Genomic DNA, 23846 nt, shown 5'->3' with positions numbered 1-23846 from the left:
CGTTACTGACACCTGGTGGCCCAACTTGGACACAGCTGTGGTGTATAATAGCTGAAAAACACACTTGTGCTGTATATCAAGGTCTAAAAATATGGGACGCTAAAGAGTTAGTGCCATGAGAATGATAAAGCCCAAGTTTGTTGCTGCAAAATAAAATTCAAAATCTGTCTCTAATTGAACAAAGTTGGCACACCCACACAGACTCGCCAAAGAAAGGCAGGGCTACAACAATAGCCTTTGTGCACACTGCCGATGTTTGGCGTGCTGCTCGGATTCCCAGACTAGAGGGTAGCGAATATGCCAGCTCCTGCATGAAGGGAAAGAGGTGTGTGTGTGTGTGTGTGTGTGTGTACGTGTATGTGAGCGTTCATGTGTGTACGTGCATGTAGGGGCATGTGGGGAAATCAATGCAGCCGGATGAGACCAAAGCAATCCAACAGAGTCAAAAAAGTCAACGGTAGGAGTGCAGTCGAGGGAATCCGCATGGAAATTAGAATCACCTCGCGCACGGATTCCATTAGCGCCTGGGCAAGACCGGCGAAAAGACCTCTGACAATTCTGATACAAAAACAGAAATTGGTTCGGAGAAAAGGAACAGGACAGATGGAAGAGTGTGTACACCAGAAAGTTTTTTTTTTTTTGCGTGCGCGTTTCTGTGCCGACTGCGAGATGGACACCTTCATCAAAGGTGGCAGACACTATTTGCCCAAGGCTTGCGCACAGGCATGCAAACAAATGAACAAATCAGTAATTCAGATGAATCGGGCCCGCGGTAGAGTGCCTGTAAATAGACTCATAATGGCAAATCTCAGCCATGTTAAAAGGGCATGAGTACTGTCTTAACCTTTTTTCAGAGAGAGCAATCTCTCTCAATCTCTCTGTCCATTTACCAGCCTGTTCTGTATAGGTCAAACCAGCAAAATTAAATGCTTCTGCACTGCAGTCAGGAACAGGTTAGGGTATGGATTTATACATGTTTAAAAACACGCTACATTTTGAACAATCTTTGATACAGTTGAATTGAACTTTGAATTGAACTCTACTGGTCTTTTACACTTAAGTCCTCCTGTAGTAAATAGTTGTATCCCTTAAAACTCATCTTTGATCACCAAAATGGTTTATTTAAACGTTTTTCCTGTGGGAAAAAAATCTTCATGCCGTAGAATGTATGTAACTCTACACCCTTGATTCATTTGGTACACATTAGCTCAGAGATCCATACGGTCGAGTCAACTTTACCGTAGTAAACGCTGCACAATGATATCACTCTTTACAACGTTGGACACATAATGGTAATTAATATGATTAGCCTTGTGCTTGACTACGATATCAAATAGCTAATAATGTGTTGCTAATGTTACACAAACCATGTTCCCGTTTGCCATCCAGTCTGCCTTCAGTATCCTTAGATCCTTAACGGTTTGAACATCAGTGGAGAAAGGCATATAGTTCATCATAACATGGTAATATACAGCATATAGATCATTCACACGCTATATTTCTAAATTTACACGATTTTTCATATCAACAGAAAAATATAACTGGCTTCTATTGAGACTTCACTGCTTCGCAGCATTGTTAATGATATGCTAAAGCCCGCCCACGCATTGACGTGATTGGTTACAAGGTAGTTTGTGACGTCAGAAACGCAAGCGATTTCAAACCGCGTTTTTGAGACTATCTTTGGTTCACTTTTAAAGAGAAAATACTCACTAGTGAATTTGCTCATTTGCTTAATATTGTATGGGCTTCCACATGTGATGCCTTTAAATGGCAGTTGAAAGCAAGTACAATGTGCCCTTTATGTTTTTTTCTCCCAAATAATATATATATATATATTTTTTCAGTGCCTCCTTCAGATCCTGTAGTGGAAGGAGGGCCAGTGGTCCGTCTGAAAGCTCACACCCCTCATAACCTGACGTGCCGGGCATCTGGAGCCAAACCTGCCGCAGAGATTACCTGGTACCGAGATGGAGAGATAATGCACGATGCCATCTACTCAAAGGTGAGGCTGTGGACACATCAGTCTTTACGGACAGGCATGACAGCCACTATGGCTGATTACAACTTGGGATCTTGCCCCTTACCTGTCCTTCACATTAACTCTATCTCACAGTGCACACCCAAAGTTGCGAAAAACTTGAATTCAATCTCTGTATGTCTCGTCCTCATCACCCCGCCGCAAGCTGCCTCCTTTTGTGCCTCTATTTTCTCTCGCTCTTGCTGTTGCTCTAATACTTGAGCATAACTGGAGCATGTCAAAGCTCAGACAGGCATAAGCGTTTGATACAGTTTCCGCTGAGAGAGAAAGAGCAAAGGAGGGAGAGAGGAAAAAAGAGAGAGAGAGGGTGGGAGAGGAGAGGGGAAATCAGCCACAACAATGCCGAAACACAATGGGAAGTGCGGTGGAGCATGAACCGGGTGCAACTGCGAAAGTGTCACATTTGTCATGCTCTCTGACCACGCTAAACGACACTAAACGACACGTTTAAAGGGGGAAAAGCGGGCGTTGAATCGAGGGAAGAGGAGGAACGCAAGAGAGAAAGAAAGACAGATGAAACTCGGAAAGTAGATGAGGGAAAAATGAACACGGGAGAAGCTTGTTTAAGAGCGAGGTAAAAACCGCAAAGCCATTTTGATTTAAGACGAGATGGAAAACCACATGAAGACACAAAGAATAAAGTGAAGGAATGTGAAGAAGGTAGACAAGTCGGTGGGAGAGAGCAGATGAGCAATAATAAAAGGACAGTGAGTGGAGGGCTGATGACAGGCGGCATCGTGACTCGATCTAGCGTAAAAAATGCATTCAGCGCATCGGAGGTTAAGCGTGTGACCTGCCATCGATTCGCCCCAGGCTCTCCAGGGAACTCTTTTCCCATAATGCTCCTGCCCCAGTACAGCACTGTGTCTTCCCCCTTCCAAACGCCCCAAATCTAAAACTCCACCTCATCCTCCATTAAGGCTGTCTTGTAGTTTCAGCGGGCAGCAATTCACCTAGACTCTACACCTCTCCCCACTTAGGCGTATTGATTTCTCACACACAATAAATAGATTCCGAAGATGATGTGCAGCAGGAAGAGCTGATGGACAAATCTTTGGGAAAACGAGCAGAATGGTCCCGGCAGCGTTGTAAAACACAGGCGCACACCTGCCTCGCTAAACTGATGGCGGCTTTAATTCTCTGCAATGCTCAACCTACAGAGCTGGCAGAGACTTGAGCCCAAATGGGATTACTGGCATCATGGGAATTCCTTATTAAATTAGGACTTGCATCAGGAAATATAGGACAATTAGATTAGGATTATCATGTCTGTGTGATTTTAACAGCGATAACAAGATGGAAGTAACAGCTGTGTTTTGTATCAGAAGTACGCCGACCATTAGGGCGAAATAACATTTCAGGAGCCGTGCTGTCTGTCAAATGCCTCTCCTTATTTGAATTCAAAGGCTGTCGCACGTAACAGAAATTATGGATAGTTGTGTTAAGAGCTGCCTATGACAGAACATTTCATTGAGGCTTTCTATTTTCAGAGAGCTACAGCAATTCGTTCCACCAGCGCTGATACGGTCTCAGTTTTTTTCAACTGTTTTCACACTGTATTACTGTCTTTTCAGACTTTGATGGAGGATGGAAAGAGAGAAACAGCGGTTAGCTTGCTACCCATGGTGCCTGAGGACAGCGATTCTGGACGTACCTACACCTGCAGGGTCCTAAACCCAGCCGCCCCAGCAGGTCGCCAAACTTCTGTTACCATCAATGTTCAGCGTGAGTATTATTTATTTATGTCTTTTCTGTGATGGAGATCACCCATTCCTTATATGTGCAGACTTCTTAATGATTGCGGATTTTATGAAATTATCTTTGATATATGGGATTGTTTAGATTTGTTTTTATTATTACTATTATTTTATAATCTAGTTTAGATCTAGTTTATCTTAGATCATGGGTTTGTATAGATTTTTTATTGTAATCAGCAAAATAATTCAGTTTTAGTGAATCTACAATTATGCTGAAAAAGTTAATAATAATAAAAGCATGATGCAGAATGTGTGGTGCTTACTTAAATGTTACATGTTTTTATATGTAAACTGAATACTTGAAAATGGCAATGGCTACTTAGTGTTTTAACCTCTTAAGCTCTGGGGTCCTTTTTGGGATTTCCGCCTGGATTTGGCCTACCCAAATTGAAAAGCTTCCCATACCCACATACAGTGGTCTCAAAATTCAAAATGTTGGTGTCATTTTAAAGGAAACCCTTCAAAGTTTTATAAACCACTGCTAAAAGTGATAAACATGTAAGTATATGTTGTCGAAGCTGTAATTTTTTGGTTATAAATTCAGTTTTGAAAGTGTGTAGCTCAGGCCCTGTGTGCTCTAGCACCCTGCAGACAGTTTGGGCTGTTTCCACTAGATTCCAGAAAATAGTGGAAAAAAGATTTGTGTCTGTATCATGTTGTATGCAAGATTTATACAAATGAATCACAATTTAGTGATTTATGTAACTTCAAAGGGTTTCCTGTAAAATTACACCAACATTTTGAAATTAGACCATTGTATGTGGGTGTGGGAAGCTTTTCAATTTGTGTAGGCCAAATCCAGACGGAAATGGTACCAGAGTAATTTAGTGTAAATAAGTTACTTTTTGTAAAACAAATGCCAAAGTGAAGCATATCTCCAGAGAGTAGAGACTCTAAGCTTTCAAATGGTACCACATATGAGGTCAGAGCTCCTCCACAGACATTTAAAATTGAAAGTATATACATGATGATGTCATTCCAGACCCTGTACAGGGTCCGCAGAGTTTAAGTAGAAAAAAATATATAGCACATAAAACAAATGTTTTGCCACATAAAAAATATCACAGAGAGCAATATTTCAGTATACACTCAAAAAAATGCTGGGTTAAAAACAATCCAAGTTGGGTTAAAACCCAGCAATTGGGTTGTTTTAACCCAGCGGTTGGGTTAAATGTTTGCCAAACATGCTGGGTAGTTTTATTCAACTCAACTATTGTTTAAAAATGACTGTATTGAACCCAAAGTATGTGGGAAATGAACATTTATTAATATGTTTCGAAAATTAACATTATTAATAAGTTTAATATGTGAATAAACACATTTATTAAATTGCTTATTAAAAACTGTTCACCTGTTGATTATTATTGTTGCCTCTAGTAATTATCTGTCTGATTTTTAATTTACAACCTATTTCGGGTTAATTTTAGGCCAACTACATAGTAATTTTAAACAATAGTTGGGCTATTAGTAGCCTAGCACGTTGGGCAAACATTTAACCCAACCGCTGGGTTAAAACAACCAAATTGCTGGGGTTTGTCTATTTTCAACCCAACTTGGGTTTGTTTTTAACCTAGCATTTTTAGTGTAAGATTAGTGATTATATAAATGTGAGAATTGGTTTGAATATTTTTGTAAGGAACTGTGCAATTGTCTATATATAAGCATGTTTTTTATGGTGAAAATATGTGTAATTGGACAGGGCAATGGATTTTAAAAAAGGATTGTGACTTAGATTTACACACCTGGAGCTTGGCAGGAAAGTCATTGGGAAGGATTTGTAAAGCCTCTATTGCTGCAGTGAATCTAATCCTGCATGTTTCCTTCCAGATCCTCCGTCTGTGACTCTGTCTGTTCAGCCTCAGACGGTGATGGAGGGAGCAAAAGTGTTGTTCATCTGCTCTGCCTCTGCCAACCCTGAGATCACAGGTTACAGGTAAGCACATTTAATATCACAACAGACTCACTGCATAATCCCAGATTATCCACTCCATCAGATTTAGGTTTGAGGGTAAACCCCAAATTGGATATAAATTACAGATCAAATGCTTTGTGCACAGTTGCTTCAATGTTTGGTGTTAATAATAGTTTCCATTGTAAAGGTAGCAACATCACTAAGAAGATTCCTGGTGAACAAATGTATTTTCCTCCTCATGTTTCAAACAGATGGTCCAAAGGTGGGATTCCAATCTCAGAGGCCAATGGCGACAGCCTTGAGGTGACCGTCGATCACTCTTACTTCACAGACCCAGTGTCCTGCGAGGTGTCCAACTCAGTAGGAAGTACTAATGTCAGCACCTTGGTGGATGTACAATGTAAGTGCTTTCCTACAAAAAAAAACTAAGCTCTACTGCTCAGCCCACCTGCGTAATGACATATACATCTCTATTTCCGTCTTTTTTCCTGAAATTTACAGAGAGCAAATGAAAGCTGTTAAAATCAAAGGATACATTTTAGAGATGTTTGTTGTACTACAAGTAGCATTGCATAGAAAGTGCTTGATAAATGACTCACCATTTTTTTGTTGTTGTGGCCATGCAGTTTGGTCTTCATTTGGATGTTTTAGATGTGAAGTGTCTGTTAAATAAGACATTTTCATTCAGTACAGTCCAACGGCAGTGTTAGGCATAATCAGCCTCCTAAATATTGTAAACGTGGCACTGCATGATACATTTTCAAATACAAGAGACAAACAAGACACAGTCACATCTTTTCCTTCAAAAATATAGTAACATGCGTACCTCTCACAATACATCCTTGGAATGACCTTCATTTCCTTCTTGTATTATAGCATATTTCCTTTAATAAGGCTGCGGATGAGAACAGTGTAATGGGCTTCATTCTTGTTTTGTGCACGCAAAAACACACTGTAATGAAATGTGCTAGAACACAATGTGAATCCACATCTTTCATTTGCAGTTGGTCCCAGGTTGCTGACAGAACCAAAACCACAGACAGTGGACATAGGGATGGATGCGGCTTTCACTTGCTCGTGGACGGGCAACCCTCCCCTCACTCTGGCCTGGACCAAACAAGGATCCAGTGTGGTATGGTGACCTCTTCTCTTCTTCTTTCTAAATATGGCATACCATCTGTTCAACAGCTGCCACAGCAATCCTTTTTTAATCATTCTACAAGTTTTAGATATCATTTGATTTCTTTTAGGGTATGGAAGAATTGGGTTGCAATGATTCAGAATGGCTTTTGTTTTGTTTTACAATGCATTGTCTCTCCAGCCCAGTTTTCGTTCGATCCAGTACACATATTTCATCTCCATTTTGCATGTTTTTTCACTCAAAAAAGCTTCATTGAATTAACAAGTATATGTTTAAAGGGATAGTTCACTCAAAAATGAAATTTCTGTCATTAATTTCTTGCTCTCATGTCGTTCCAAACCCGTAAGACCATCCTATTTGGAACACAAATTAATGTATTTTTAAAGAAATCCAAGAGCTTTCATATCCCTTCGTAGACAGCAACGGAATTGCAACTTTCAAGGCCCAGAAAGGTAGTAAAGAGATTGTTAAAATAGTCCATGTGACTACAGTGGTTCAACCTTAATTTTATGAAGCAACGAGAATCATTTCTGTGCGCAAAAACAAACAAAAATAACGACTTAATTCAACAATCTCTTCCCTGTCACTCTGTTACGCTATTCACTTTGGTGGACTATTCACAAAGTACATCGCTTCTGGGTTTTATGGCAAAACGCCGGCTCACTATTGGCTGAGCATTATGCTGCGTTCACACCAAACGCGAATAGAGTCAGGAGCGAGTGATTTCAATGTTAAGTCAATGGAAAGGCGCGTTGACGCGTTTCACGCTGCGCGATGGACGTGATTCCGAGCATCTTGAATTGAATTTGACGCGAATTCAGCATCTTGCACGATATGTGCGAATGGTGGTTTTTGTGCATTCACACGTTTGAAGCAAATTTGCGTCTGATGCCCGAGTTGAAAAATGTGAACTTTGGCGTCAATTCGCGCCACATTAACCAATCAGGAGCCTGCTTGCTGCTGTCACGTGGTAAAGTGACGTGATGAGAAACCCTGCATCATTTAAAAATACTACTATTGTGTCACAAAATGTAGTTTTAAGACTTTTTCAGGTGAGAATGTAGTTGTTTAAAGCTCAAATCTGTGGTTTATTTATAAAGGGAGCGCCTATTTAAAAAAAAATAATCTTGCGTTTTTGGAGTTGTGAGATCCAGGCGATCACCGGGCACTCAGAGCTCATTAACCCCGGCGAGGGCAGCCTTTCCTCAGGGAGTCCTTCTGACGTTTGCCGCTGGCTCTGATGTCCTGTAGTGGTTCGTCTTGTGTAGACGGGCGATCTTTGGTGTCATGAATCTATCATTTGTTGTCTGCCAAATCGTTTTGACTGAGGGCAAAGAAAAGTTTCATAACTTTATTTTTTAAGGACATTTAAATATACATGCAGTGAAGATAATGTAATGCGTTGCCTGGACCACATTTGTGTAGCTATTAATGTTTAATATATATTTTTAATGAAAATGAAAAGAGGCAGTGTGGTGTTTTATGAAATATTTCTCCTAGAGCGCCTTGAACGCGCGTCTATTTCGCTTTAAATGCTCGATTTATACGCGCGTCCAATTCGCTGTGGACGCGCGAATGGATTCAAAATGTTCAAACGTCCAACTAGACGCGGTAGACGCGATTTTGACGCTCTATTCGCGTTTGGTGTGAACGCAACATTAAGGTTGAACCACTGTAGTCACATGAACATGAACAATGTCTTTACTACCTTTCTGGGCTTTGAAAGTCTATGGAGGGATCCGAGAGCTCTCAGATTTCATAAAAAATATCTTAATTTTGTTTCCGAAGATAAACGAAGGTCTTACGTATTTGGAACGACATGAGGGTGAGTAATTAATGACAGAATTTTCATTTTTGGGTGAACTAACCCTTTCTGTCATATCTTGTTTATGGCCCCAGAATCAACTCCTCCAAAATCCCAATTTAACTCCTGTATGTACAAGAAAGATAAAATGATTTTCCGCTCATAGTTGGATGGTTAATGGATGGCGTTTCTGTTTACGGTGCATTTACAAGAGTTTGGCAAATGGATAAAGTGATTGCTAGCCTAAAATGAAAGTTTAGCTCCAGTAGATGTGTGAAATGCATCAGCCTATTCTGCTGTAAGTGTTTCTCTGCTGCTGCTTAATCAGATTTCATAAAGAGCCCGAGAAAGCAAACAAAAAGCGAGAGAGGAAGGAAAGAGAGAGAGAGAAAGAGTGGGAGGCTAAGGCTGAAAAGCCAGAAGGTTCTGATGAGGCAATCAGTTAATTTTTGCCATGACTACATCCCTCCACCCTGCCCTTCCTGAGTATGGGCCGATCTGATCCACAAGTAGAGCGTTTACTTCATCGCCACAAGATATGGATTAATTGGCTAATTCGATGAGTGCCGGCGAATGAAAAATCGAGGCGAGTGCTAAACGGATTAATCACAGTTTGGTGGCGTCGAGAGGGGAAGGAGGGGGAAGGGGAAGAGGGTGTGCTCTAATGATCAATGGCTCTAACAAGTGACCACGGCGTGTGTACCCGAGGAGAAGGAGCACAAGTATCTGCTCACACTCCGGAAATTTTTGCACTGCCATTGTCGTAGGTTTAATTAGAGCAGTGGGTTGACTCAGAGGACCCAGGCTGGAGCGCTTTAGACAGTAATTAAGATTGCTGCAGACGAAATTACAGGCGGAGTCAATGCTTTCCCCTTGGTATTGGTGGCATTGGACTTTTCTCTTGTGTGAGCCACAAGCTACAAAATGGATGACTGGTGTTAATGGTAATGGCCATCTCTTAGGGCCATGGCTTGATCCGTCTGGAACAAAAATCGTGCTGTGTGTCTACACAATCTTCCCATCTTCATCCTACGGAAATATTGACACGCTGTAATGATTTTCATTCCACAACTTGCTAGAAAGATAAGACTTTAACAGGACGTGAAAAACATCAATATTACAAACGCATATAGACAGGCACTGTCATACAGACATTTGATAGATAGTGTACAGTTATATTTGGTGTGTGGTAATAATTATTGACATGTGGTTTGTGGCAAGCTCTTTTTTTTGGTATAGGGACAGATCTGAACAGGCTATTCTTGTTCATTTTATTTAACAGGTGCTCAGCAATAGTAACACCTTGCAGCTGAAGGCAGTCACCCAAGAGGATTCTGGGACGTACACTTGCAAAGCCATCGTGCCTCGAATTGGTGTGGCTGAGAGAGATGTGACTCTAACTGTCAATGGTAACCGAATTCTGTCTTATTATTTCGTTTGTTTAATTCGATTTTATCCATGATATGCTCTGTTCCAAATCCACAAGTTGTTTTTTTTTGGTAGCTTACTTGGGTTGGGGAAAAAGCTGTAATTTTTTACTATTAATCAGTGAATTGCTTCCTTAATTTATGAGCTTTATATTTATGTGCATGACTCATGCATTTAGTCTTGAGTGCACAAGGAGCATCAGCTCTGTGTCTTTCATTAGCACCCTTAGTAAGAATGTTTTCTTAGTAAATCTCTGTTTCTCTCTCTCTCACACAAACACTTCAGGCCCTCCCATCATCACGGCTGAGGCCACGCAGCAGGCTGTCAAGCATTCCAAGGGCAAGCTGGAGTGTCTAGTGGGCAGCAGCCCTCCTCCTGACAAGATTGTAAGTATACTTTCTCCTATTTCTGTATGTGTGTGTTTGCTAGGTATCTGATGCTTAGTGTAGCCTTATTCCTGACAAGCTTGTTTGCGAGCCTTTCCCTTGAGCGGGCACTTTCTGTGTCTGCACATCACACGCTCTCCCTCCAACAAGATCTCATGCGAGTCTTCTCTTTCCTTGCTCCTGTTTCTCTTTCCATATCTGACACCCACACAAATATACACTCGCACAGCTACAACAGCCCCGTTCCCCTATTAGAGAGCGCTCGATGATAGGGCTGATCCTGTATCTCACCTCTTCCACCCTCAAGCGTGCAGAGGCGAACTGCACTAATGCCAGGGTCTGCACAGAAGACCTCCGGCCCTCTAGGCTCCTTTCCAACGACGAGCAATTAGTGCATAGCACCGCTGACCTTCCATGACCCCATAGTACGTGGGAAGGCATTTCAGTGGATAATTAGGGTCTAAGCTGGAGAGGCAGCGAGAAGAAGGGGAAAGCATAGAGATGCACGGAGACAGATGGAAGCAAGGGTAACAGAGAGCAATGATGCAAAGAAGGAATCAGAGAGAAAAAAAATGGAAACAGTGACAGGTGGGGATTCGGGGTGTTAGTGCGTGTTATTCCTTCACCTCAGGCCAGGCAAGGAAGGACTTCTCTGGCATGCTATTTCACCTCTTTGTCAGAAAGGTGAAGTAAAGAAACAATGGCTTGTTCTCTCTCTCTGAGTAGCTTTGAGATTTCAGACTGACCCTCTGCTAGACAGAAGCTGCTTGTCTTCCCTGCACGGTTTTTCACAAAGCTCTTTTTCACAAGCCGAGGCACAACACTGTTGGTAAACCAACTCGACATGACAGCGAGCACAGGACAAATTCTAATCTCTGACACTGAGTTTAAGACACTGAATGTCTACCACTGGGGTGACAATGTATGTCCTTAATTTTTTAATGCTCAAAATGCCATGCTGGCTGAACTAGGCTTGAATTTATAATGAGGTTTTAAAGGGATAGTTCACCCAAAAACGAATTTTTATGTTTATCTGCTTACCCCCAGGGCATCCGAGATGTAGATGTCTTTGTTTCTTCAGTAGAACACAAATCAAGATTTTTAACTCCAACCTTTGCAGTGTGATAGTCGTATAATGCATGTCAATGGGGATATTTTAGAGCATGAGAGCAATGAGAGTAAAAACACATAGACATACGAATCCTTATTAAACCATGTGGCTCGTGGCGACACATTGATGTCTTAAGACACGAAACGATCGGTTTCTGCAAGAAACCGAACAGTATTTATGTTATTTTTTTACCTCTTATCAGACGAATGTCATCTAGTATTCCCACGCCATAACTTCCAGCGAATAAGGTCAAAATACTGGTGTGATCAAAGACATATATATATATATATATATGTAGATGCCTCATTCGACCGATCCGCGCAGGCACTAATGAGGAATCTATGTATATATATATGATAGCGCTGGTATTTTGCATGTATTTTGACCTTATTCGCCTGAAGTGATGGCGCGGGGACAGCTGATGCAGAGCCATAGAAAAAAATGAAATACATTTTTTAATATGGATATTTTTCTTACACAAACGCATTGCTTCGCTTCAGAAGGCCTTTATTAACACCCTGGAGCCGCGTGGAGCACGTTATTTGACGGAGAGATGCATTTTTTATGGACTTCAAAAACAGAGCAACTATTACTGCTATTATAATTCTTGGATTAGCCAGAACATTTTTATTCATAAACATGATTTTATTCGTCTGAAAGAAGAATGTCATATAAACCTCGGAGTAAATCATGGGCTAATTTTCATTTTTGGGTGAACTATCCCTTTAAGTCAACTTCAAAATGTACCCCATTTACATAATACTGGGGATGTCCCGATCAGGTTTTTTGTACCCCCAATCCGATTCGAGTCATAAATATTGAGTATCTGCTGATACAGAGTCCCAATACTTGTATTTTCTTAGTGCTTGGTGCATATATATATATATATATATATATATATATATATATATATATATATATATATATATATATATATAACTGATATATACTTCTCGTATTTTATATGTACAATAAACAGAATAATTGCAACATTAAGAGGAAACAAGTGGATTTAAGGTTAGAAAGCATGATGCTTTGCAGTCTCAGAATGCCAGTCAGTCAGTTCAGTCGCAACACAAAAACGCAACGCATTATGGTAACGGCGTCTCAGATAGTCTGATGACTGATAAAAATAAATAGCAAATAAATGACTTTCGAGTGATTCCTTACAAAAGTGCGCATCAAATATGCTAAAGCTTGAATGTGTGTGTGACGCACTAGAAGAGACCTCATTGGTTATCTTGCGTCACGCATGCACATTTGAGCTTCTTCTTCTTTTCTTCTTTTCTTCTTTTCTGCACTTGAAGGTGCATACCGCCACCTACTGCCCGACATCGGCATGACAGCTGATGTAAAATAAAGGATCAGGCTTAGGATAGCCGATACCAATGAGATCGACTCGGGACATCCTACTTAAAACATGTCCCTGGTCGTATGGTGCGTGTTATGAATGAAAAATAAATCTTTGTCTGCAATTACGAACTTTCTGCTTGACATCAAGAATCCGGTTGAAACTGTTTCATGCTTACTTAAAGTGTTAGAAAAAAGACTGTCACTGTACCTTACACCTGGTTGTCTCTTCCTCCTCAGGTGTGGACATTTGGGGACATGATCTTGTCCTCTGGCTCTTCTGGTCGTTTCTCCGTGCAGACAGTAAACAGTGACCAAGGGGTCCTCTCCTCGCTAATCCTCTCAGAGACTCTGGCCCAAGATTTCCAGCTTCGATACAACTGCACTGCTTGGAACCGCTTCGGTACAGGCACGGCACTGGTCACTCTCGAAGAGCAAGGTATGGGTCCTCATGCCATATTATCCTTTCATCGAGCAGTATAGTACAAGTCAAAACTTTGGACACACCTCCTTACTACTGCATTCCACCTTTTAGAATGGTAGTAGTCAATCAATTACGAAATTACATAATGAAGTATGGAAATGATGTAGCGATCAAACAGATGTTAAATAAATCAAAACAATCCGTGAGGAAATGTTCGGGGAAAAGTTATGCACTGTAAAAAAAATATTGCTGGCTTAACTTAAAAAAGTAAGTTAGCTGGTTGCCTTAAAATTTTTAGTTCATTGAGTTAATACAATGAAGGATATTGGTTTAATAAATAGAAACTCAAAATACTATGTTACCTGAACCACATTAATTATCCAAGTTGGTTTGTTAAAAGATACAAATGTGTAATATCAAAATCATGAAAATAGTTTTTTACAGTGTGGGAAATATTGGGTCTGGAGAGTCAAAATGGAGGGGTGAGAAGCAAACAACTGAAAGTGAAGTGAGAAAAGTGGCAGGGGTTTTAGATTTGGGCATTGGCAAAGCTCTGTTTGGCACCATTGCTTTAATCATTGAAAGATGGTTGATTTTTAAACACTGACAGTAAGTTGTAGGGTTTGTCCACCTTAGAGTTGGTGCCTTTTATTTAAGATTAGTCATGACAAGCTGTAATCCAGTTCGAGTCAGCTCTATGCAGGGATTGCATCTCAAAACACCCTGCAACCCTGTGCTTATCTTAATTATACACCACCAAATCAATATCATTTAATCAGAAGATGGTCCACTTAATGAATACATTCGTTCCATAACAAAGATATAGATTTTGAGCCTGAATGAATTAAATCAAGACCCAATGTACGGCATGGGAGTGTGACGCTTCACTGGCCATAACATTTTGTATGCATAGTGCACCATCTTAAATTTGCTTAAATAAGACTAAGAGCGTGGTAGACGGCTTGAGCCTTTGTACTGGGAGACACCAAAAATAAGGTCTTCGCCAGCAATTTGCATCAAGGCAGCAGAGCCAAGTCTCTGGAGAGGCAGACAGTGCTATCTCCTGGAATCTCTAATTAGATTACTGTCGGCTGCCTCGCTGCATGTCAGGTCTGGTTACCCCTCTTCCACCAGAGATTAGAGACAATAGCTGGGTCCTGTGATGCCACTGCGGATCACACTAGATTAATTTCTATATGTTGCGCTTGAGTTCGGACGTGGCTTGGGAAAAAAAAGAGTTCCTTGTAGAAAGAATTTGTCAAGCAGACAGCTTTTCCTGAATCACCTGGAGAAGTGACGCACCTTTTGATAGTATGAACATTAAACCATCTCACAAATAACGTCATGAACATGTCTGAGTCCTAATCTAGAAGTCTTTTATGCTCATCAAGTCATTTTTTTTTTCAAATTAAAAATACAGAAAAAAAAACTGTAATATTGTAAAATATTATTCAAATGTTTTATATTTTAATTTTGATATAATGATAAAGGGCTGCATTTTAATCGGCCATTAGAGCCATCAGAAATCTTTCTAATATGCTGATTTATTATCAATGTTGGAAACAGTTGTGCTGCTTAATATTTTTTATAACTTTTTTAGGATTCTTTGATGAATAAAAAGTCAAACCGTTGGAATAATGGAAACAGTTGCATAATATATATTTTTTTATAACCTGGGATACTTTTTGCAGGATTCATTGATGAATAAAAACTTGAAAATGAACAGCATTTATTTAAAATAGAAATCACTACCAAGTTTCCTACTAGTTAAGTTTGAGGTCACCATTTTTTCATTCTTTCTTTCTTTTTTTCAAAAAGAAATTCAGCTATTTATTCAGCAAGGATGTGTTAAATTGATAAAAAGTGATAGTAAAGATGTATATCATTAGAACATATTTCTATTTCGAATAAATGCTGTTCATTTTCAAGTTTTTATTTCATCAATGAATCCTGAAAAAAGGAACTGTTTCCAACATTGATAATAAATCATCATCTTAGAATGATTTCTGAAGGATCATGTGACACTGAAGACTGGAGTAATAGCTGTTGAAAATTCAGCTTAGCATGAAATAAATAAATTATATTTTAAAGTATTTTAAATTGCAATACTATTTTATAATGCTACTGTTTTTGTCTGTATTTTTGATCAAATAAATCCTGGCTTGATGAGCAAAAAAAATAAAAAGAACCCCATCAAAAACAGTAATGTTTCCAAACTTTTGACTGGTACTGTATATTATTTTTCACAAAGAAAATTAATCCTATTTAGGATCTTTGACTTTTTTTTAAGTACCTCTACATATGATTATGGCAGGACACAAAGTGTAGAAGGAAAAACTTAGCTGTGTGAAACTTAAAATCCTTAAATCCACTTGCTTTGTACCTGACCTTGTGATGATGTGAAATGCGTGTCCATCCTGAATTTGGATTGTCTGAAGTCATTGCAACTGGAGAGGTAGTAGCTCAATAGATGTAATTCAGCTCAGTCACGTTCCCCGTTTCCCTTGCAGAGGCCCTCCCTTTGCTAATCATCATTGGAGCATCGGTGGGCGGAGGCTGCGTCTTCATCGTTTGTGTCATTACCCTGGTTTCCATCTGCTGCCGCCACACTGCTAAAGGTGAGGTCAAAGGTCAGATGTTATCTGAGAGTTCTTATTCTCTCCTCAAAAACATGATACAGTAGAAATCAAATGAACTAACTAGACAGAGGTTAATTATGGGGGCCACCTCTTTGCCTGGAGCAGTGTTGACCTTTTCACCTCTCTGGAAATCTTCCCACCGTTCACCTCATTAATCTCTATACACTGCGCTATTTCCTCACCCAGGCAAAAAGGGCACACGTCTGTCTAAGAGCGACATCCGCGTACAAATCGTGCACAGCGACCACAACGCAGCAAGAGGCAATGACGATGAGGAGGATGTGAAGGAGCCTATGGTAAGCCCCTCTGAAAACAATGCAGAACTGCTTAGGATGTCTTAATAGATAGGAACAGCTTTTACATCATTTTTCTTTCATAAAAAGTGCCATGCTGAAGGAAAAACAAGAACTCTGATATATACTAAAATATAGTTGAATATAAGGCTTCTCAGCCTCCCCGGGAAAGTCTATGCCAGGGTACTGGAGAGGAGAATTCGGCCGATAGTTGAACCTCGGATTCAGGAGGAACAGTCTGGTTTTCGTCCGGGCCGTGGTACACTGGACCAGCTCTATACCCTCTACAGGGTGCTGGAGGGTTCATGGGAGTTTGCCCAACCAGTCCACATGTGTTTTGTGGATTTGGAGAAGGCATTCGACTGTGTCCCTCGCGGCATCCTGTGGAGGGTGCTCAGGGAGTATGGGGTCCGGGGTCCTTTGCTAAGGGCTGTCCGGTCCCTGTACGACCAAAGCAGGAGTTTGGTCCGCATTGCCGGCAGTAAGTCAGACTTGTTCCCGGTGCATGTTGGACTCCGGCAGGGCTGCCCTTTGTCGCCGGTTCTGTTCATAATTTTTATGGACAGAATTTCTAGGCGCAGCCAGGGGCCGGAGGGTGTCAGGTTTGGGGACCATGCGGTTTCGTCTCTGCTCTTTGCGGATGACGTTGTCGTGTTGGCCCCTTCTAACCAGGACCTTCAGCATGCACTGGGACGGTTTGCAGCCGAGTGTGAAGCGGCTGGGATGAGGATCAGCACCTCCAAATCCGAGGCCATGGTCCTCAGTCGGAAAAGGGTGGCTTGCCCACTTCAGGTTGGTGGAGAGTTCCTGCCTCAAGTGGAGGAGTTCAAGTATCTAGGGGTCTTGTTCACGAGTGAGGGGAGGATGGAACGGGAGATTGACAAACGGATCGGTGCAGCTTCTGCAGTAATGCGGTCGATGTACCGGTCTGTTGTGGTGAAGAAAGAGCTAAGCCGTAAGGCGAAGCTCTCGATTTACCGGTCAATCTACGTTCCTACTCTCACCTATGGTCATGAGCTTTGGGTCATGACCGAAAGGACAAGATCCCGGATACAGGCGGCCGAAATGAGTTTTCTCCGCAGGGTGGCTGGGCGCTCCCTTAGAGATAGGGTGAGGAGCTCAGTCACTCGGGAGGAACTCGGAGTAGAGCCGCTGCTCCTCCACATCGAGAGGGGTCAGTTGAGGTGGCTCGGGCATCTGTTCCGGATGCCTCCTGAGCGCCTTCCCGGGAAGGTGTTTCGGGCATGTCCAACCGGGAGGAGGCCCCGGGGAAGACCTAGGACACGCTGGAGGGACTATGTCTTCCGGCTGGCCTGGGAACGCCTCGGTGTCCCCTCGGAAGAGCTGGAGGAAGTGTCTAGGGAGAGGGAAGTCTGGGCATCTCTGCTTAGACTGCTGCCCCCGCGACCCGGCCCTGGATAAAGCGGAAGAAGATGGATGGATGGATGGATAGTTGAATATTTCCAAGGGAAATGGGATACGCAATGTGAAAACAAAATGTTAGGCTAGACTTGACTTTATCTATCAGGACTAAAACAATACGTCGAGGCCTTAGTGACATCAGCCAAAATGTAAGGTCATGTATTTCTGTATTTTACTTCTTAAAACTGTATATTGATCATTTGTTTACAATAAGTCCAGGAGCTAGGGACACTATTGATTATGAGTGTATGACATTTAGCATACCGTAGACACCGAATAGTCTCTAACCCCAATTTCTGTACTCTTCTCAGGCTCCCAACAGCAGTGAGTCTCCAGGAACGTCTCGCACAGAGCACAGCGACCTGCTGGAGGAGGAGGAGGATGAGAGATCAGATATCAAGGTATTACATTTCACAAAGCATGACTCGGATGGCTAATCTGATCAAAGCAAAAGGTTGTTTCAATGGTTTGAGGAAACTACTGTACTTAATAACACTAACTTGCTGAAAACATGTTTGTATTACACTACAAGCTTGGATCATGTTCAAGAAAGGTCAAATACTAACTTCTAGCATGTGCTTAATTCTGTACAAGTTATCTGACAATGTTTTCTTTCTTTCTTCCTAGGACCCCACCAATGGCTACTACAATGTGCGGGCTCACGAGGACCGCCCCATCACGAGAACTGGCTTCTCCGAATATGTCCCTAATGCTCGGCCAGTCTACACTCCCTCTCAGATTCCCTCGCCGAGCCCCTTATACGGCCAGCAGTCCACTCAGCCTCGGATTTATGACTTCTCTCAGCGCTACGCCACGACCCCTGCCACACGCACCACCTATGAGCAACAGCCGTCACAACAACCACAGCAACAACAGCAAACTCCCACAATCTACCCCCAGGAACCAGCCTATGCAGGCTCTGCCTACCTGCCTGCCACTTATGGCCGCGCCTTTACAAGCTACGTCAAACCCGCCTCCTACGAGAAGGTTGACGGGTACGAGCATTCAGACCAGGCCAGCAAAGTGTCTAGCTCTTCCCGTTTCTCATACGCGTCCTCGCAGGTGTCGTCACAGCAGTCAGACTACGGGCGGCCCTCGCAGCAACGCATGCAGACTCATGTGTGAAAGCTCCCTAGAAGACCCGCTGAGGGTCTGGCATGATCAGCGTCACAAGAACGTTCTTCTGAATTGGCTTCAGGAGGGATCAAGCAAACTTTAAACTGAGATTCAAGAGGCGGAAAAGCTTTATTGAAGTGAATCAATAATTGTTGGATCGATGAGAAACTTCTTTCGAAAGAACTACGACGTGCCACTCAAGCTTGGAAGTCACCTTCAAGCTACTGATTTTTCTTCGTCCGAATGCTGAACAATGAACACTGTCCGTCAATTCGTCTCTGTGGCACTGTAGTTCTGCAAAAATGCTCTAGCACTAACTCTAAGCAGTGCTGTGGAGAAGTGCCCTCATGAACTTACATTTGTAAATGGGGACAAGCTCATGACACTATGCTGAAACAATCAAAATTACATGAAATTAAAAAAAAAAAAAAGTAAAAAAAAAAAATGTGTTTGTTGGCATGCTGATGGAATTGTAAGCACATTTGTGTATCAATGACAACATGTCTTGCCTACACAAAGTGGCTCAAAGTTCAATCCACAAAGCAGGGGAGCAGAAGAAGGCGGAGCGCATGCGCTCACCCTAAGATATATCTCTTCAGAAGCTCTATCTGCAAACTGCACTGCTGTTGGGCTCTCAAGAGAGTATTTATGTAAAGCCTCAATGGACCAGTGCAGGAAACTGGAATCTGGAATGCTTTGGTTAAAAAAATAAAAATATGGACAAAATCCATAAAATGTATTTCTGTCTGTTTGATGGAACCAGGATTGGCCAATCCCCAAAGAAGCAAATTTAGAGGTGCGGCCTTTTAAAGCTATGCTCTCAAGGATTTGTTGCAGAGTTCAGAGTAGAGCCCATTTTGGGACCACGGCAAACCTAAATTACCACACGGCCTTGCGGCGTGCGGTAATAATCTTGTAATGTTCCTTATGTGACCACTGTATGTTACTAAATACAGAGTGTGCCAAGGTGACTGTTATGTCATGCTGACATTGCCGACACCGTCAGGTAGCACCGACATGTTTACATAGAAGAAAAACCGAAAAAAGAAATAGCAAGTGAAATGCAGTACTGTCCATATCCACTTAGAGCCACTTCAATGACTGTACAAATTGTTGGGAAATTCACTCCTGTCTGTTGCATGCAGATGATGTGTGTACGTGAACGTATTCAGCATTTCTTCTCATCTGTTTGTTCCTTGTGTGAGAAACCGCTTACTGCACCCTATGTCAATTCGATCATGGAGACCTGCTTTTGGAGGTTTCCATACTGCCATTTTCCTTTAAGCCTGAATGGTTGGCTCCATTTGGAAAGATTAAAAAAAAAAGTCAAAATGAACTGTAAGATAGGTGAAACAAAACATTGCTTGTCTTTATTTTTATATTTTATATAAGCCTTAATGTACAGCGTGTAAGCTGCTCTATTGTAAAGTACCTTTATATTATAAAATGCATATATCTTTATCTCTGAGTTGACTTTATTTGGTTCACAACGGTTTTTACCCCATGTTACTTATCAGTTTTGGAGAGGTGAAAAGTGTTACACAACTAATTGACTTTTTTCTTCCGTTTCTTTTTTAATAATGTTCGAATAATTTTATTTGCTAAAAAATGAGCTATTGTTGCTTGTAACTTTGTACACATATTTATATTTAAATAAAACCATTTCAAATAATATCTGCTCTGACTGGAGTGAGTTTGGCACACGTCGCTGGGTCTCGTCAAATGTCATGAGGGAATGAGGACAAACAATACCGGGGCTGCCGAGTTGATGAATACATAAATTAGCAGTGATGCCTATGTTGATTCTTTTATTCCCGCGGCGACAGCAGGGTTTTTAATAAAGACGGATGAGATTCCCAAGCCTCCCGCTGACTGCGTATCAAACATAGCAGGCACGGGCCGTCTCCCCCAACGCAACGAAATATTGCGCTGACGGAGCGGGTGTTGTGTGACAACATTATCTTGTCGTGTCACCCAGTCTCTCAGATTTCATCATGTCACGCCGAGCTTCACCGCAGGGAGTGTTGAAGACATAAACACGTACTCAGCATTAAACAAATGGCTAAACGGAAAAAAACGGATGGCTACTCTGGTAAATTCAGGGTCGTGTTTCCATCATCTGTCATCATCCCTTGCATACAACGATCACTGACAAAAATACCCAACAAAGTGCACAAGAGTGCGTATAGATACATAATGGAAAGGCGGTATTAACATTAAGTAGCATGGCATCTTGCGCGCAGGAGCCATTGGCACATGCCGCTGTGCAGGCACATCCGGTTTTTACTGGCATGTGACACCAAACTTGCGACGTGCCGATGGATTGCGTCATGTGCCACTGACAATGCTGGAGAGCATGTCTCCGCATGTTGTGACACCTCCAATAGTGACTGACAGATGAGTTGAGGAGCTATACTGACGTAATTATGACACAAAATCCTAAATAAAGTGATTAAAAAAAAGATGATTAAAACTTACAACAGTTGCGGATGGTGTTATTTATCCACGGATGGTGTGCTATTTGTTAGTTAGCAAAAACTAAATAAATAAAGGGGGAAAAAAAGTATTGAACTAAATGAACTACAGATAATGTACAGTTGTACCGGTTTCACTAATAATTTTATGGATTGTTATGCAATAAGAAATAAAACCTTTTTTTTTTTTACGATGTGAACATGCATTCCTTCTGGAGATTCCTGAATGTTTTAAGTATTTGACTTGCTGTATTATTATAGACACCCATTTTATATAGTATCTACAGACTTACATTACTCTGCATTGTGAAGAACCGGTGTCAAGGTCCAACACACTTCTAAATGGTTGGTGGAAGTTTTCATCATGCATTTCAGAATGGTAGGTGTCACTTTATAATGGTTTGTGACATTTTCTCTCATGCTGGTAAGTGTCAATTTGTGGCGGTGTAGTGCCGAATTCTGCGACCCTATATGCGCTATACTGACGGTAGGGTTAAGATTGTAACAAGCCTTATTGTAACATAATTAGATGCGTCGCACAGAATTAGGCACAACAGCCACCAATCTAAGTGTCTGTATGTTTTTACCGTATGTAAGTTACTGTGGTGATAACAGAATAACCAGAGACGATAATCGATTTGCCCGTGTTTGCCAGGTTTTTAATCTTTAATGGGCTATTATTAATACTTAAACTAGATATCCAATAGTTATGCTGACTGTAAAATAATCATGACATTACTCGACAGTTCATAAACATTGAATTTAAAAATATACAACTTTTTGAAATTGTATTCAATTAAATTTTTCCACACAATTTTAATTCTCTAGGTATTTCCAAATCATATTTTACACTGACTGTCATGAAACACCATAGGGAGTTAATTGTTTAAACTAGTCCCCTAATCTCCTGACACACAAAGTCTTGGTTACTAACGTAATCTTGGTTCTCTGAGATAACGGGAATGCTCGTTCCCATAATCTCAGGGAACCGAGGTTACGTTAGTAAACTAGACGTTCCCTTATCAATACAGTTCATTCGCATTGCGTCAGGGCAGCGAGAGTTGTCTTCTGATGGGAAGAGGTCAATCTCTGCCCTCTTGAATCCAAATGGTTTGAATAGTCTCGGGATGGAGTCTCCACTCCCCAGCATGTCTGCCCTTTGGATCAGTTTGCCCAGAACGTGCACTGCCCTCAGATTGTCCTGTGCCCATAAGAGGAGATGTCTCACCAGCCTGTATAGAGGCCTTGACCTGAGTCCACCTTGGTGGTTTAAGTAGGCCACCACTGACATGTTGTCTGAACAGACCAAGACATGGTGTCCTTCCGGATCTGGCAGGAAAGTTTTGAGGGCCAGAAAAACCACCAGCATTTCAAGGCAGTTGATATGCCATCGCCTCTCTGGGCTCGACCAGGAGCCGGACGTCGACCTGCCCTCGCACAGGGCTTCCCAACCTGTTTTTGAAGCATCTGTTGTGTCCTGGAGAGTAGCCCCAAGTTTGCACCTGCAGTACAGATGAGGGTCCTTCCAAGAAGCCAGGGCTTTGACTCAGCTGTGGGTCACCTTGAAACGGAGGTGTCCGAGACACCAAGCGTGGGCTGGGACACAGGCTTTCAGCCAATATTGGAGGGGCAGCATGTGGAGCAGGCCCAGCGGATCCACAAAGCAAGGCGGCTGCCATTAGGCCCAACATCCTCTGAAATGCCCTGAGGGGGAGAGAAACCTCGACTTTGAATGACACTGCAAGCTGCTGAATTGTCAGAGAGCGTTCCGGCATGAGCCAGGCCTGCATCTGAGCTGAGTCAAAAACTGCCGGTCGCCTGGGTGGTTGTTTTTGTGCAGCTCCCTAAAAGCGGTAGGGTCCAGTCCAGACCATAGAGAGCGTAACCTGCTTGTCCAGCCCCCGTGTCGGGCCCAACTTGTTAGGGTCGAGGTGGTCCTGCAGGGCTTGGAAGGGTGAGCAGAGATGTGCGGCAATGGATTCCACCGGGGGGGGGGGGGGGGGGGGGGGCATCAGAGGCAGAGTGAACATGAGTCTAGGGGAGTGCCACAATTTTGTGAGATCTTCATGAAGCTCTGGGAAGAACAGAGCAGGTCTCTGGCAAGGGTAGGAACCACTCATCAAGGAGGTTGCATGCAGGCTACTTCCTCAACGGCCTTTGTGAAGACGTCGGTGCTCCTATTCCAGCCTGGTCCTGGCCTTGCCTGGATCCCTGGCTCACTCGCTCCAGTTAGCTCAACCTCTGGCTATGCGGTTTCTTCCTCCGAGGTTCCTGGGAGGGACCACTCTCTGAAAAGCAAGCGATCTTTGAGCGCAGAGAGGTGAAAATCATGCTCTCGCAGTGAGAGCAGCTCCTCTTGGTGAGTTTGGCTTCTGCAGGGGCTTTATCCAGGCAGGCGTTGCCACACTCCTGGCACGACATTTTGATACAAACGTTTCAACTTTGCTCAAAATGTACTCTTTTAAGCTTGCCGGATAGCCGCATGGGAGAAGAGCTGAAGCGTCTAATCCACTGCGGGGCGCATCACCGTTGAGAAGGTTTCTTTCTT

At 42.2% G+C, this 23846-nt stretch overlaps 1 protein-coding gene across 1 annotated transcript in view; it reads left to right on the top strand.

The window, feature by feature from the left end:
• Positions 1-20484, top strand: part of kirrel3l (kirre like nephrin family adhesion molecule 3, like) — a 48129-nt gene extending 27645 nt beyond the window's left edge. Inside the window, exons 4-15 of the mRNA XM_079823679.1 lie at positions 1848-2005; positions 3616-3766; positions 5626-5731; positions 5962-6110; positions 6715-6842; positions 9938-10064; positions 10369-10469; positions 13171-13369; positions 15865-15972; positions 16180-16289; positions 18020-18109; positions 18336-20484. Coding sequence (XP_079679805.1) covers positions 1848-2005; positions 3616-3766; positions 5626-5731; positions 5962-6110; positions 6715-6842; positions 9938-10064; positions 10369-10469; positions 13171-13369; positions 15865-15972; positions 16180-16289; positions 18020-18109; positions 18336-18833 — 1925 coding nt within the window. The 3' untranslated portion in view covers positions 18834-20484. The remainder of the gene's footprint in view (positions 1-1847; positions 2006-3615; positions 3767-5625; positions 5732-5961; positions 6111-6714; positions 6843-9937; positions 10065-10368; positions 10470-13170; positions 13370-15864; positions 15973-16179; positions 16290-18019; positions 18110-18335) is intronic.
• Positions 20485-23846: the final 3362 nt, after the last annotated feature.

The sequence above is a fragment of the Gobio gobio genome (assembly GCF_949357685.1).
Source record: "Gobio gobio genome assembly, chromosome: 8".
In the NCBI taxonomy this organism is placed as follows: Eukaryota; Metazoa; Chordata; class Actinopteri; order Cypriniformes; family Gobionidae; genus Gobio; species Gobio gobio.
The sequence above is the reverse complement of the archived record's forward strand: the minus strand, read 5'-3'. Positions and strand labels throughout refer to the sequence as shown.